General features: G+C 41.6%; 3 protein-coding genes across 4 annotated transcripts; 2 read left to right on the top strand and 1 right to left on the bottom strand.

The window, feature by feature from the left end:
- Nucleotides 1-218: 218 nt before the first annotated feature.
- On the top strand, nt 219-3,339 carry LOC135491225 (uncharacterized). Its single transcript, XM_064776954.1, has 4 exons — nt 219-1,377; nt 1,532-1,615; nt 1,786-1,862; nt 2,110-3,339. Exons 1-4 carry the CDS (start codon nt 361-363, stop codon nt 2,195-2,197), a joined length of 1,266 nt encoding a protein of 421 aa, XP_064633024.1. The 5' UTR covers nt 219-360; the 3' UTR covers nt 2,198-3,339.
- A 204-nt stretch (nt 3,340-3,543) lies between these two features.
- On the bottom strand, nt 3,544-16,589 carry LOC135491318 (coiled-coil domain-containing protein 146-like). Its single transcript, XM_064777098.1, has 16 exons — nt 16,476-16,589; nt 16,063-16,252; nt 10,528-10,610; nt 9,548-9,757; nt 9,325-9,382; nt 8,358-8,534; nt 8,055-8,128; nt 7,403-7,817; nt 7,074-7,169; nt 6,702-6,961; nt 6,350-6,514; nt 5,937-6,226; nt 5,348-5,640; nt 5,051-5,188; nt 4,644-4,892; nt 3,544-4,414 (listed from the first exon to the last, which is right to left on the bottom strand). Exons 2-16 carry the CDS (start codon nt 16,219-16,221, stop codon nt 4,211-4,213), a joined length of 2,871 nt encoding a protein of 956 aa, XP_064633168.1. The 5' UTR covers nt 16,222-16,252; nt 16,476-16,589; the 3' UTR covers nt 3,544-4,210.
- On the top strand, nt 12,123-15,930 carry LOC135490718 (angiopoietin-related protein 7-like). 2 transcript variants are annotated; one of them, XM_064776108.1, is made up of 6 exons: nt 12,123-12,798; nt 13,415-13,596; nt 14,146-14,315; nt 14,539-14,738; nt 15,002-15,139; nt 15,289-15,930. In XM_064776108.1, the coding sequence occupies exons 1-6, from the start codon at nt 12,460-12,462 to the stop codon at nt 15,670-15,672; spliced, it is 1,413 nt and encodes a 470-aa protein (XP_064632178.1). In that variant the 5' UTR covers nt 12,123-12,459; the 3' UTR covers nt 15,673-15,930. The 2 variants fall into 2 exon arrangements, with proteins under 2 accessions (XP_064632178.1, XP_064632179.1); XM_064776109.1 differs by lacking the exon at nt 14,146-14,315 and adding an exon at nt 13,964-14,112 and having other exon boundaries at nt 12,125-12,798.
- Nucleotides 16,590-16,621: the final 32 nt, after the last annotated feature.

The following is a 16,621-nucleotide window of genomic DNA, read 5'->3' as shown; positions in this document are numbered from 1 at the left end:
TAAAGTTCTAAAATATAATAAATAAATGATATCAGTATAAAGTTTGATATCTCTATCAGTGGAATTTGAGTTTGAGCCGATTTTATGAAAATATGTATTAATACGCGGTCAACTGGCCAATTTGCGTGCAAAGGTGGAATCGGGGATGATTGCCAGTCAGATTGCCAACTGGCACGGCGAGGATGTCAACCGGACGCTGCAACTGCGCTTGCGCTGTATCCAAAATGGCAGACGAAAATAAAATTTGTCCGAAATTTTTTGTGTTTTCTCCAAAATATCCCATTTCCGTGTTAATCAGTGCAAACAAAACACTGTGCAAGTAATAGAAGAAATTAGTAGGTACCTATAGAGACCATTGCGATGGAATTCGATCACGTATTGCAGGTAAACGAAGCTGAAAACGGACCAGATTCTGGGGAAAATTCATTTCCTGAAACTGATGCCAGCATCCCCAGTTCTGCATCTGATGCAACCCTTCATGAAAGACTTGCACCTGAGGGTTTATCTTCTCCTGACATTCAACCAGGGACTTCAGAAGAAGCCACTGGTGATACAACACCTTTGCAAAATGGATCAGTCCCTCTTGGTATGGGAAAAAGGGAAAGTGAAGATGGGAAGGGCTCTGGGCCGGGGAAATCTGGCAGCGAGAAAAAACGGCTGCAACAAGAATACTCATTAGATGATGATGGTAGACATATCATTGGTGGGGAAGTGTTTGTTGACAGTTCTGTTGCGCCCAAGGATCGGGGACAGGGGACAAAAGAAGAAGACTACCAACCATTAGACGAGGATCTCTACCGTAAATTTCGTAATGCCAGTACTGGCAGCAGCAGTTCTCCCAGTCAAAGTGAATCTAGTCTACGCGGTGGTGCTGAGGGCTACAATGCAAATAGACCAGAAAGTCTTGTATTGCCAAGACCATTGCAATTTTATGAAAGACAAAAGCTTTCTGAATTTTCAGACAGTTTTTCGAATGTTAGTGGCGACTCTGAAATTTCATTAGAGAATTTGGACAATGTAATACAGGCAGTCACAGAAAATCCCCTTCATGAACAGGGTCTCATTCTAAAGGAGGGTGGGATGATGGCATTTGTAGCTGAGGATCTAAATGAACTCGTCAAAATGAGTAGCCCGATGTCACGCGGAAGCAGGACTCCGAGTTCCAGAAGTGTATCAAGTGTATCTAGTGTGACGTCTTCCTATTGTAGCACCTCAGTTTCTGGTATGTCTCGCTCCTCGAGTTTGCCACTTCACCCATCTCCAGATGACATTCCACCAATCGACCCTCATGCTGTGAAGGATATAGAGACTCATGCCAAACGTGTAGCGGACAACCTGGACCTGATGATGGGAAATTTAAAGAATAATTTGCACAAAGTAAGTTGACTTGGCTCTTTCATCCTTACATTCTTGTCAGGGAACTTAAATAACAGAGTTACGGATGCCAAAATCATAATATATCAAGTTGAATTGATGCCAAAATCATAATATATCAAGTTGAATTAATTCCATTTTCTTCTTTTTGTTTCAGATGTCAAATATAACCCGGGGTTGTTGTTCTGTTTACAAGGAAGGGATTGATAGTACCTGTGATAGTGTGGATGCTGGAATTAAGGTACAAGCCATGTTACTCTGTAGTGATGATCTTGTATTACAAAAACAATGCCCTCTCATCGGCCAAGATGTCATCATTGAATGAGATTGTCTTGTTAAGCTTGTTGCACCTGACACATAACTTTGAAAAGCACAGCTACCTGACTACTGTCTTTTTCTTCATCATTTCAGTCCATGTATGCCTTGATGGCCAAGTGTGAAGAGGTGAGCCATGGCATGAAACCAATCCACCAGCTCGCTGATCAAATGTATCCTTTTGAAGACAATGCTTTGTTTGTTTAGTGTCATCTTGAAGAGAGCTTTACTTTGCTTACTGTTACCTTGTATACATCAGCATAATGTTTCTATTTTGGGGATAGTCCAGTAGAAATTTGTCTACAGGGTAACAGTTTAGGACATAAGAATGATCAAGGTGATCTTGAGTGGTAAACTACTCAAGGTCATGTGTGATGGACACATGTCAGAATGAAGATAGTTTCCTTAACTCACCTCTAGTAAAGAGATCAAACGACTGTTAGATTTATTTGAAGGCCAGCTCGCAAAGGAAGCTAAAGAGAAGGAGGAGCAGGCAAAGAAAACGTGATGAGGAGATGTGGGTCTGACAACTTATTGCTAGCACTGAGGAAGGAGTTGCTGAGATGGAGTGTATCTTTGTGACTACCGGGAAGACTGAGGTGCTGACACTGACATTGGTTCTGATCTCTGCTGAGTGACAATTGACTTACTGTGCATCTGCCTTTGCCAAGTGCTGGATCATTTCATTCCGTATTGATATTGATTCCATGTTGGTTTCCAGTGGAGCCCAAAGATTGGTTAACAGCCACAATTTGACCTCCGAGATCCCACCCTGAACTTTTGAGGGTTGGGGCTTCAGCTCGTGTCTGGCAGCTAACAGATGATGCCACTTGATTCTGAGTAGTATGCTTCAAGGTTCATATAACATCTTGCAGGTGATGCAGGACCTCTGGGCAGTATATCTGGTGCTAGCAATAAGCTGAGGATTATGCAATCCCACTACTGCCTTGTAGAGTGCCAAATCAAAAGATATTGATTGTATTTCATCAACGACAATGAACAAAACCAAGTTAATTGTGACAATGTTAGGCATTTACTTAGTGTGTAGCATAGATCCCTTTCAGTAAACCTATTTTTGGTTGTGAGGATAATTAGTAGATTGGCTGTACAAGGAGAGCCCTTGTAAGACATTCACCTTTCATGTTTCTTTCTTGTAAACTCTGTACTAGCATGTAAGTCATCAAAGTGATTTGACCAGATTATGTCATTCAATTCCATTGTTCGTAAGTGCTGTGTTTTGTATGTTTTTTAATTTATTTGTATAAAAGTTGTAAAAATGGGGTTGACAAAAGGCGTAGATTGGGGAAGATTACAGACGAGAGTACTTCATTTGAACATCAGGATACTTGATGTTCCATCGTAATGAAAAAAGAAATAGATTTCGAGTTAAATTTAATCTATCCGTGTTGTAAATATATGGCTTCAATGCAGGGACTGAAGTGATTCCAAACTGATTTGTTTAATGCGATGTGACCAACGAAGGAAGGCACAGGTTTGTGGTCAGTTGTCCCTCGGTGTGATTTGATAGAGCAGGCATGTGCAATAAGATTAGGTTGATCATGAACACATAGCTTATGTAACTGTGAATATTCTGTCAGTTGATAGTCCTGTACTTCTTAATAAACCTGTCGAGATGAATCAATACTTTAACTTTTTTCCTGTATTTTGTCTTGGGTGACCTTCCATCGCTTGAGAGGAGCTTGGTACACACAACATGATGGGACAGGACCTCTCTTGAAATTGGGACTACAAAAACTCTGCAAAGAGAGATGGTTTCCCGACTCTTATCCTGGCATTCTGGTTGTGACTTTGCTGTACTCTCTGGACTCTACAAACAAAACGAGACACGATTCCTCATTTATATACAGTTTATTATTTAAGAAATTGAATAAAAATCTGTCTATTTCGGAGGCTGTACAGGATTTGGTTTATTAACACTTCAGGGTGGATCAAGCATGGAGCCGAGTTTTCATGTCTGTGGTGATGTGAATATTGCCAACTCTGGTAGTGGGTCCTTGCCCCACATATTTGAAGGCCAAAAAATGGGCTGTATAATTCACATTGATCCACCCTCTATACTTCAATTTGTAAATCATGTAATTGGCATATCAAAAAAAAAAATTACTTACTTATATCACAGAGACATTAATCAACATTGAAACTCGAAACAGCCACCCTCACTTTAAAATCAACATAAAAATGGGGTCCGCTGGTTTGAATTTAATGAACTGAGTCAATCTACTACATGTAGTAAACATGGACGGAAAATGACCATATTAGTTGGTCACCACTGACTGTGGAATGATTCAAGGAATATCACATCTGAAAAACAGAATGGACGGAACATATCATACAAAATTATCAACTCGTGAACTTGATACCTGGAACATGCCTTGAATTCTCCAGACTTGAACCATGCAATGAGGCATAGTATCATAAAGGCATGGAGTATAGCCATGTCTATCAACAACTAAAACGGCCTCGAGGAGAACTTCCCACAATCCCCCTCAAACCTCAATGTCTATATTTCAATAGGTTTCGGTATCGGTTTCCTGACATGTCGCATGGTGGATCCAGCTTCTGTTGGTTTGAATGGCGCATGTGAACCATACGGCCGTGGGATTGGCAGCTCAGTCTCATCATCTGGTATGTAAGCGTTCGGTCGTGGTTCAGCCGTTGTCGTTATACCACCGGCAATAAGGTATTGCTCTTCCTCCTCTTCGGTCTGGAAAGAGAAGAAAAAAAGGAATTGTCATCTTCATGTACTTTATCTGATCACAACACAAAGCTTCATCAAAATGTTCAGACTTCAGCTCAAAGAAGTTAAATTCCTGGCTCTTCACAGTCTTTCTAATGAGACTCAAGACTCTAGTGTCCCTGGGGACAGAACTTCCTTTCCGTACTTTCACACTCCAGCATTTTGTCACATCCTGGAATCGAGAACTTCAACCTACCATTCTCATCTGTTCCATCTCTCTGGCTCGTCTCTCCTCACGCTGCAGCATCTTGAACCAATCCAACTCAATCTCCTCACTAGGTGGCTCTCCTTTCTCCATCCTGATGTACGCCTGCTCAATGTCTGCTTCCTTCTCCTTCACCTCTTGTTGTTGTCTCAACGCCTCCGCTTGTTTCATGGAAAGCTCCGAGACGTACGACATCATCTTCCTGGTCACATCCTTGATCCGCGCTTGTAATTCATTCACCTGCGTGAGAGAGATTATTCATGGATCAGAATAAAGGACCTAACGACATTCAAACCTCTTGCACTCTTTCACTTTCATTGCACCCACCAGTGTGAACCATACATTAAACTCAGATTATGCCTTCTCTTAAGTTATCCATAACCCAAAGTCTGACTTACCTTCTTGGCCAGACTGAGTGTATCATCCTTCCCAGAGTCCGATTTCTTCTTCACTCTGTCTGCCAGCCTGGTCACCTGCTCAAAGATCAGGTCTTTCTCCAATAACTGTTCCTCCTTCTCCGCAAGTCGCACCTCAAGCTACAAGAGAAGAGATATCTTGTAAGATGGGGACAACGTCACATTCAGGTTCCCATGGAAAGCTTTTGAGGCCAATGAGACTTGGAAAGTCACAACTCTTAACTTCAACGGTTTAGACGGATAAGATCATCAAGATCATCACAAATTCATTCTACCCACCTCTTCGATCTTTTTCTGCATCTCCGCTGGCTCTGGGTCTTTCCCCTTCAAGTTGCGGACACGCTCCGTATCATTAGGATTCTCCAACTGCTTCTCAAGTTCAAGCATGAGATCCTGACACTGCGACAACTGGATCTGTAACGTCACCAGCTCAGACTCTAAGTTACGTTTCTGTGGCAGTTGTTTCCACAAGAGGTGTTTGCTCCTGTCTTCTTCTGCTACTTGCATCCTCAGGAAGCGGATTTCCTCCTCACGCGCCTGCATCTCAACATCACCATTTCTGATCATTTGGTCTGGAATAAGACGGAAGAGTGAATCTATTGGGCTGATTTCGTTTCTTTATTGACTCAATAATGACATCAACAGTCCTGAGGAGGAGTTTCGGAAGCAAGTGTTCAGATTATGGTCACCCACCTGACCTGATGCAGATATGACAGATCTCTCTCTTGGTCTTCGACATCAAGTGCAGGAAATTGACTGTGTCACCAACAGACTGTGTTCTTCCTTTAGAGTGCGACACTTGACAGGGTCAAAAGACACGATGGTCTGGCCCCGGGTTTCAGGATGGAGATGACGATGTGACACTTACCCTGGATATTCACTTTCTCATAGAAGATACACACTTCCTCGTTCCTCTCAATCAGCTGAATCCCGCGGTCGTTCCGGTGCTGCACGGCTGTCTCATATCTCTTCCTCAGCTGCACCATGTGTTCCTCAGCCTGGTTGATCATCAAGTTCAACTTGGCGATGTCCATTCGAAGCTGTTCTCGTTTCTCTTTCATTTCTTCCTCAATTCTTTGTTGTTTGGCCACCTCATTTCGTAAGCTGTCTCTCAAGACGATACTGTTGACGTGTTTTAATCTCTGTTTCTGGAGTTGCCTGGAGAAAACAAAGATTGCAAGGTTGCTGATAGAAAACAACATGTCTTTTTACAGCGGGACAATCAGACACATTGACTTTTCTGCTGGCCGCAACTACAGTTCTGAGACAAGCAAATGTTACCTCTCTTTCTGTGTGACAGCAGTCCTAAGGATCTCAATCTCGTTCTGTAGGATCTTGATTTTCTCCCTCATCTCTGCGGCCTTCTGGGTACTCGTCTGAATCAGGTTGACGCACTTGTTACGCTCGTTCTTGATGACATCATACAACTTGGCAAACTCCTTCAACCTGGAACAGACAGAACAGGCAACATGACTATCTTACCAAAGACACATATTCTGTCATTCACTTCATAGCCAGAAGACGGCAGCACTGAAGTTTCCTTAAGTTAGAAGGATGATGAAACCATTCCTCTGTTGAGGCCGCACTGATCAGTCCCAACGGTATCCCTGACAGAGACAATCTTAAAACTTACTTCATCAACATCTCTTGATATTTCTTCTGGTGATCTTGTATCTGTAACTTCTTTGTTTTCAAATCCTCGACCGCGCGATGGAACCTCATCTCTGCCCTCATGAAATCTCGTGCCTTCTGTTCTCGTTCATCTGCCTTGATGGCTGCCAGACGCGTCAACTCGACCACCTCAATTCTAAGATCGCTCTGCTCGTATAGGAGGCGCTCTTCTTCAGCTATACTCTGTTCAACTTTTACTTGCTCAACTGCAGTTAGTGAGTTCTACAAGAAGAAGAGATCATAATAATGCAGTGGAGCTGTTGAGAGCTAGCAGACGGCTTTTGGGAAAACTGACCTGCTGATTGCAAATGATATGAAGAAAGAAGTGTTTTACCTGTTGAGCCAATGCTCTCTTTGTTTGATCCACCTCTTTCTGGAGGTCCTTTCTTTTCTCGAACAACGTCCCATCATCCTTGGGCTGGGAGTCGACCTACGATAAAAACACACATTTGTAAACCTCTTGTTTTCTTGGTTCAAACAAACAGGTCTATGTCCTGTGCAGCATCGAACTCTCTGCAACATACAGAATCGAAGTTTCTCTTGTCTTTCTTAGAGGCTTATGACTCATTATTGCTCAAATCTTTCAAGAGCTTCGTGGAGGAATATCCTCAAAATGGTAAGTATCTCCCACAAAATATTGACAAGAAAATGACGTCTGCTCACCTGACCCTTGACTTTTTCATGTACAGACTTGGTGTGTGCCAGTGCTTCTGTGGCCACCCTCAGTTGGAGCTCAGCCTTCTTCAGATTCCTCACATCTCGGTCTTTCTCCCTCACTTTCCTCGAGTGAAGCTCGTGAAGATTTTTCTTCTCGATGAAGATGTGGCGAAGACTCACATCAAGTGTGGCCCTGTCGCCCATCAAAACAGACTCCCTCTCCTTGGCGAATTCGAAAAGTTTCATGAGGTCATCAAATTCTCGTTCTTTGTGTTCAACAGTCGCTCTCGTGCGATCAAGATCACGCTCGGTGTCACATTTCTCACCGTCCAAGAGCTGGCGCCGGCTCTCTAAATTCTTGAGCTGTTCTGTCAGGTCTTTGAACTGCATATCGAGTACCTTTCTCTGCCGATCAATTTCACTGAAAAAACAGAACAACTCATAATTCATTTCATTAGAAAGAAGTACCAAGACAGGAGTTCAGGATAGGAGTATATCATGTTAACAAGAGGGTGCACACCTGTGTGCCAGATCACTCGCACGATAAGCATCCTATTCACATCAATGATAGCCCAACCAATCCATGTAATTCCAGTCACCACTCACAAATTGTGCCACAGTCTCTCGCAGATCTAGCTTTATCATCATAATCACTTACTTTTTCTGTCTCTGTAGTTTATCAGCTTCTTTCGCTATTTGGTTTGGAAGGGAATTCACACCAACTAATTCTCCCTAGAATGAAAGAGCAAACAATGCAAGTCACATTTAGAGGTAATTAGGTCCAAAATTCTAATCTCAAGACATGTATTGATCACTGCGATAACTTTAATACACACTGCCTCTTTTCAAAGGATTTTGTTCCGACCAACTGAAAATGAGTTTTGCTGATAACACCTCAGTGCTCAGTTACTTTGCACAGGGAGAGAAGTCAGGATTTTTCCGATCCAATAAACAATCTCACCTTCAACTTTTCCATTTCCTCCACTTCTTTCTCATATTCCTTGTTGTCGTTGGCAACCTGCCGATTTCGAATCTCAACATCCTCTCGCAGATTTTTCGCCTCCTGCTGTCTCTGGGCGATCTCCTTTTTCAAATCGTTAGTGGCAACCTGAAGCTCTTGAATTTTTTTCTCTACCTCCTGAAAAAATAAATACATTTTTTTGTAGATGAAAGCTTCTGGTTTGTCAGCAATGCCTCCAACTTCAACAGTGATAAAATGTTTGGAGAATCTCCAAGGACAGTTACCAGCCAGCTCAGTGGTTTTTTGTACAATCTTCAACATAAAAATACTTGGCAGGTTCAACAATTGATAATTTCACTCAGATCAGGTGACGTTGATTTCGTCCTAACCATTGTAATGTCAGTAAAAGAACTTGTAACTGCAAGCTAGACAAAACGTTTTTTCTTCCTTATTACAAGTAGGTTCAGACTTTGTGAACAAAAGGAGATTCATTTGACTGCACCAGCACTAATTGTCTTGAACTAACTGAGACCTAAATTAGAATTCTTTAAATGCTCTCAAGAATAGGCTTACTGTTTTCAGTCAAAACAGACACCCACACAAATACACCTGGAGTAGGAATACAATACCTTTGTATTGTTTGGTGATTCATTTGAATAGTTTATAGGGAATCTGCAGAGAAACATGCACTTTTGGGGCCTTAACTTTCAGAGCCCAGATCAAGTAACGTTCCAGCTTTGATAGACCTACATGTAGCAGGAAAGAGGTCTGAGTTAGCTGAACTGTGGTTAGCAGGAGGTTAGGTAACCTAAACAAAGACTAGAGGTACTCCTTCAGAGGAAAAGCTGGCCCATGCTGTATCTTTCCTACATATCCTTTGTGCCATGAAACCCACGCGGACCCACTGTGCTCGAGTCTGCCTCCAAGTGGGCCACAGCTACTAGTCATGATCATTATTTAGACTTACCCCAGCTTTCGGCATGCGTGAATATTCTCGGTCGATAAGTTTCTTCTCTTCTTTTAGGCTGAAAATAGAAAGTGTTGTGGACTCAGTGGCAAATGCTGGCTTAATCAAACTGTTAGACTTGCAAAAAGAAACAACTAACAACATTTTTTATTGGAAATCCTGGTGTTTAGATCTTGGAACTCTCCAGCTACTCCTTGAAAGAACAACCCACAGGACTACATACCATTCAATGGTGTACTCTAACTGGTACTGCCTCTCCTCAGACTGGGCAAGCTCATTGTTGTGTTTCAGGAGTTGTTCACGAAGTTTGGAGACCTCAGTATTGGAGGAGTCAGGAAAGTTATCAGCTTTTTCCAGCTCGCCTCTTTGGGCATCCATCTCGGAGGAGAACTGTTTTGCTTGTTGGAGGAGCTGGGTCTCATTGTCTCTTGTGCTGGAAAATAGGAGGGACGTGACAAGTGAAAACCCAGATGTCTCAGGATGACGTGGAAGCTGTGGTATAGAACACCCGCAAAACAGCAACAAGATTCTTACTCAAACTGCCCTCTCATTCATTCATGCTTGCAAATTCATAATCCGAGACCCGAACCAGAGCAAAAACTCTTGCAGCCAATCTCAGTATCAGGCATCAGCTAGGTATTTTAAGCCGGATGTTCTATCTCAAGTCTTGTCTCATAACAATCAGTACTCCCACGCAAAAAGCATTAAAATGTCGAGATTTTTTCCAACACAACTCTACTAGAGTCAACAAAGACAGAATTTAGTGCCAGAAGAGAAAAAATGCTCAGTATAGAGTTTGCTGCTGAGTCAGCAAGTAACGTCATCAACCACTAATTGCCACTAACTAGCACAGTAAACAGAACAGAAGCATTCACTACCTTGAACCACTTGACACCTAATAACTGGCTGGCGGCTACTGATTTTAACAATTGTGCTTTTTCACTGGCATTTGAAAATTGAAAGGCATAATTTTAAATTAGATCAATTAAGACAGTTCAGTGTAGTGTGGAGGTGGCTCTGACTAAAGTGAGTCTAAGATCAAGGTCAAGAACCTGAGAGAGTTCTGACCTTAACTGGTTTTAACACTTGCAAAAAAATCTTCAGGAAATTCCAACAGGATCAAATACCCACGAAATATGCCTTTTTTTTTCTCTTTTTGACAGACTTTGGTCTGATATAATTAAGGGGGGGGGGGGTACTCACCTCTTTAACGTCTCATGAAGTTCTGTGTACTTTGCCTTGAGCATCGCCACTCGAGTTCCAGTGATCTTCCCCTCTTGAAACAACTACAGAGAAAGATCATTTGATCAGATTAGAAACATTATGATGAATTCCAGTTGATATCATGTATGTGGGATCATTTCACCTGGCCGGGCGTCATGAAATATAAGTCTTCAATTGAAAGTATTTGAACAAAGAACGTCAGATATGAGTGGGAGATGTTTTTTCTGGAGCCTGACGCAGGCTACACGCTTCGTCATTATATTTCTTGATCCAAAGCCAAAACCTGCAGCAATTAGTCTGGGAAAAATCTCTGTCAACAATCTCCGCACAGTGAAGCAAATAGTTAGAATTCTTCTCAATGTTGTGTGGAGTAATTGGCCATGACACTGTCTTATGACGCAAGACAATTTCATAAATTCATTCAATAAACTTTCCTGTCTCTCCGTCCCTTTTTTCCTACCAAAACATCTCAAAGATTTCAAGCCGGGAGACAGCTGTCTGAGCACAAGAACTTCATAAATGCAACTGCAGTACTTGTTAACCTCTGGTGCGGACACTACAATTTGGCTCTGAACTCAAGAATTTCATCAACAAACAGAAGAATCTGTCAGTGTCAGTCAAGGGAAGCTTGATATTGTTGAGAATGAGGCCGAAAGATGAATCTAGAAACTACAAGATCAGAAGATGCCACACATCAGATATATTTAGATGGCCAACTCATCACAACAATGCTAACTTCAAACATACAGAAAACCTGATGAAAAAGTTAAACATTATGACAGTTCTCTCTGCAAAAGAATGCAATGAAAGAAATCTGATCACTCTGAAGAATCTACTTAAAATTTTTAGAAAACCTAGAAAAAGTTCCAGTTGGCCATGAAGAACAATGAATCACTTGGCAACTGATCAAAGTGCAAGTAGTGGGAGGAAGGAAAAACTAGTTTAGATCTCCAAGTCAGTAACCTTTCAACCACCTTCGTACCTATCACCGGTACTTTAGCTGCAGTAAACTGGCTTTTATCTTCTTAAAACAGCAGATATTTGTGAAGATGGTTGTCAGCTCATGTCAGTTGGACCATCATCTAAAAGTAACTTGAGCACTGGCGCCCATATTCCAATTTCAAAATCGCATCGCAGTAGATTGTATTCCTATTTTCTGATTGATAAAAAACACACATTAATGAACAAAACAATGATAAAAACTCATTTTGATATGAGTAGGCGTTGTTGATGATGATGATGATGATGATAATCACATTACCACAGGTGCACAAGAGGTGGAAAAGAAATCACCTTTCGCAGAACTCATCACCGAAAAGTTAGTCACACTAACTGCTTGAACTTGGGAGAATTCTACCCCTGAAACCTTTCCTATGTTTGACCACATAAGGTCAACCCCTTACTGGCCTCATCAGGACAAGGTTGTGTTCATCAATTTGATAGACTAATGTCCCGTCAACCACAAGCTTTATTTGTACAAGGATACTGGAACCCATCATTCAGAAACTGGAAACATTGATATTTTTCTTTTCAAATATCTGAATTGCTTCTCATATCGTCCAGGTAAAAGAACTCAGGTGGGCTAACTGGAACTTGAGGAAAGATGAACTGGGTCACTTCTTGCCTACACAAAATAGGAAAGAATTCTCTTCTTTCCTCCAACTGGGTCACTCTTGGAGCAACTGGGAGTATAAAAAGGTGACGTCAAGGCTAAGACAGCATTGAAACAAACAAAACCCAAGCAGTCAGGAAGTCAGACCATTCTGAGGGAGACCCACTGGAAAGGACCACAACTTCTAAAAAGGGGCAGGAAAGCTTTTTCCACAAGAAGTCAAAAAGAGGGAATTGTCACTCTTTTTGCATTGGACATTGCTATAATTTCTTTTGTTGATTAGATTTTCATTGCTCAAAATGAAATCGGGATTCTTTCTAACTTTGTTCAGTTGTTTGATCATCATTCATGGATCCACAACCGCGCCATCAGAGGTCACGAAAGAGCCACAGAAAGGCGATACTGATATCATCGAGGATGAAAAACGTCAGGCAGCCGTACATCAATATCGGTCCGTTTGTCACGGAGATGGAACGTGTTCGTATATCTTCACCTTGACGGTACCAGCCACACTAGGCATGCCACTGCCGCTGGACGTGGACTCGATGATGGGATCAATCGATGCTGACTCTCCAAAGGTTAAAGTCATTCAAGAACAGCTTCAGGTTCTCCATAATACGTTATATAATCTCACAATGGTAAGTTAAACATTTGTCTCTATTCATGTTTGTGACCTTGGGCAAAACACTTCATCATTTACCTCTTACCATGGAGGATCAACCTAACCTGCTCTCTTCAGTGTCTTATGCCCTTATAACCCAACATTCTCAAATAATTGCTCCTGATTTTATCAATGCTATTTCTCTCACAACTTTTTGTGTCTTAAGTTGAAAAGTGTCAAGAAGTCGATAAATTTTCAAGGTGACACAATTTCATTTCTATTACAAATCAAATTAGCCCAATATCGGTAATATAAACTTTCCAAAACTATAGTTAAGAGAAAAAATGATATGCTTGTTTTGATAATTTGGAAGCGTGTCGTAATTAGGATCATGGCAGCTGATGAGGCAGCGTTGGAATGTTGATTGTTGAAAGAAAGGCTTCTAGTTTGTTTCGGTCATGAGATGAAGTTCTGTTGATTCTTTCATTTGTGACATTTGCTCCCAAGTTCTTCCACAGCTGCAGGTCCCCCAATACCTTTCCTCCAAAATTTAACGAACTGTCTGCCATCTTGCTCACCTCATCATCAAACTCTGACACATTTCTTTCAGAAATAATCTCTATAACTTTTCCTTCACATGTTGATCTTTCCAGGCCAATCACGAAGAAACCATGATGCTGACCAATGACATCAACAATATGCAAACAAACGTAAAAGATATCGACACCAAGGTGAAAGACGTCGACTCGCACACGAGGATGCTGAACGATGGTTACTCCACGCTGAAGAACGATGTCAGCCAGATTGAGGCAAAGGTGGCAGCAGCTACGCAGAGGTGAGTGACATTAGGTCTCATAGGTTAGTTCCAAATTGCCCCTCCCCCTTCTCTCAAAGTTGTAACAAGAAAATCAGGGACCTTTTTCACAAAGCCCCTGCTCAGTTGCTCAGAAGGTGCTTCACATCCAACTCAAAGCTGTTAGGAACATCTTGTCAAATATGGACAATGTCCACTCAACTTGACATTGTCACTGAGTGGCATGCCACATTACATTCCATGGATAGGACAAGTCACATCCAGTTTGTTTAATCAATGACACTTATAGCTGAGAAGTGTAATGTTCCATTCAGATCTCCAAGTGATACAACTCTGCATCATATGATGGCGATAATAGCAAAGTTACCTGTCTTCTTTCCACCTATAGAGCAAAGAATGAACTAAACACCTACATGAAGAAAATAACACTCGCCAAGATGCGCATGCAGAGAATTGAGGCAATAGTGATGGGCAAAATACCACAGAAAGACATCGTCCTCACAATATCAGAAGAAGCTCCTCTCAGGCATATCGTGGGTGAGTTAACAACTTTTTCATTTCTTTTTGTAGCTTGGACACCAAATTATCAAAAGCAAAAGCTGAGATGGTGCAAGTTGAGGGAGAATTGAAATCTATGGAGGAGTATTTTGCAATGTACAAGGACGGTGTGAGCGAGCATGACCTTCAGAACTTTCAGTACGTTATCAAAGTACAGCAACCTGAACCTGCTGAAAATCTGGGTAAGACCACATTTATAGATATCTACATGAAATGAATGCCTTGCCTTTATCAAGTCAAGAGTATGACATTCAGCAAAGGTTTTTAGATCACTTAAGAAAAGGGGAGTCTGAAGTCACACCCCATTCAAAAATAAAGGTAGGCTATCTGTGGTAACGCTGTACTATTGTCTTTAGATTCATCCCCAAAAAATCAAAGTGAACAAGTTTCCATGTTTCTTTCCAGCTGTAGGCACTGATTGCTCTGTCCTGTACAACGCTGGTATGAACATTAGCGGTGTCTACGCGATCAAGCCTGACCCTGGAGTGAATGGCACAACGTTTGATGTGTACTGTGATATGGAGACTGATGGCGGTGGCTGGACGGTCCTACAGCGCAGGGAGGATGGCATGCAGAACTTTGACAGGAAATGGGCAGACTATAAGGTAAATTAACTTGCTTTGTTTTTTTATTCCTTGAGCTAATCATCGACATCAATGATTCAGCAGAATAATCAGAAAGCCTGATTGGCTACACAAAGATCAGACCAGGGATTGGACAGACTTCATCCTGCACTATCACCTCAACAGTCTGACGTAAAGACAGTATTCAGTAGTTTAGAAACTCATCTGGACGATCTGACACACGCTGAAATACTAACTAAGGAAAGCCTTGGCCACTCTTCAGCCTCAACATCCATATTTTCCAGGATGGTTTTGGTGATCTGACCGGTGAATACTGGCTGGGCCTTGAGAAGATGTACATCCTGAACCTGAGAGGAAACAATGCCGTTCGCTTTGACTTGTGGGACTTTGCCGGGGAAACTGCACATGCCTCATACACCAAGGTAAGACTTGATCTTTCGGCCCTATTCGATTTCACAGTTTTGAAAAATTTACCTATATTTAACAAATTTTTGGCCAGGAATAGAATGTGAAGCAATATAAAATCAACTTGATTTTAGTACTCAAAACATATCGCCTTCTATGTTTTCAGTTTATCTTATTTGGTGAGGACGACAAGTACCGGATTCAGGTTGGGCAGTACTCTGGCGATGCTGGCAATGCCTTCCATTATGGTAACCGCTTCCTACGACACAATAACCAGCAGTTCTCAACTATAGACAATGACAACGACAGATATGGACGAAGTTGTCCAGAGATCTACAGCAGTGGTTGGTGGTTTCATAACTGCATGGTGGCTAACTTGAATGGACTTTATTACGAGGGCGGTGTCTATAAGAGCCACCGTAAAGACGGTATCATGTGGCAGCCGTGGCGTCATGAATCATCATTGAAGAAAACAGAGATCAAAGTGAGGCCAGCCAATTTTCTCAAAAATCAACAAAAAGTTATTGATGCGCAAAATGTAGAGCCTTAGTGTTCTGCTTGCATTGACTTGTATTCATTACAAGGATGGACTATGCGTCTGTGCCATCTGTGATGAATCTATGGAACAATATAACCAGCATAACACTAACACTTATTAAGACAGAATTGTCATCTGATATTCATGACATCTATCCATGATATGGAGAAGACGTAACATTAGATGACTGAAAAGTTGTATTTATTACATGTACTGTCAACATAATGTAAATTACTGTAAATAAAGTATATTTATGTAGATATTTTGAAATGTCTTCTCTTGACTACTTTCTCACTTCTGTACTGAACTTGGGCTAATGTTTTAAATGGCTCAGCTGATGTGCCTCATATTGAAGTCATATAAGCTGAACTCAGATGGAGATATCGTGTTGTGTTTACTTACATCATCAAGACACTGGAATGCTGGACTGGCCGAGACTTCAAACTGACTCTCTTCCTGCAGGAGAACCTTTGGAGGTTTGGCAGCGATTGCAGGTTGATAGTCTGCAGACGGAGATGGCGTCCTCCCATCGGACTCTTGCTCACTTTCTGTGTCACTCATGGTGCACACAGGAAAACACCACTGAGGAATCCTAGAAAAGACAATCAAAGGTCAATACCACAGACAGTGCCAGTGACGTGTGAGGAAAATGGCCTAACTGCAGAATAGCCGGGACAGTAGTAGCTCTGACTCTGTATGTAGATACATTATGTACACTGTCCCTCTGTACATTATGTACACATTCCTATCATTTAGCACAGAGTGTCCCAGCTATTCTGCAGTTGCTCCATAAAATGAATTATGTATCTACCGACCAGATAGTTTACTGGTGTAAAATTAAAATCAGTTGTTGAGAAAGTAGAATTTTATAAAGAAACTAGGCCAGCAGGTGCTTGTTTTGATTTCTGGCCGCCATGTTGTTTTTCGGCCTGTTACCATGAAAACCTGGCAAAACTAACGT

Source organism: Lineus longissimus, chromosome 7 (assembly GCF_910592395.1).
Source record: "Lineus longissimus chromosome 7, tnLinLong1.2, whole genome shotgun sequence".
Lineage (NCBI taxonomy): Eukaryota > Metazoa > Nemertea > Pilidiophora > Heteronemertea > Lineidae > Lineus > Lineus longissimus.
This window is presented reverse-complemented; position numbering and strand designations above follow the sequence as displayed.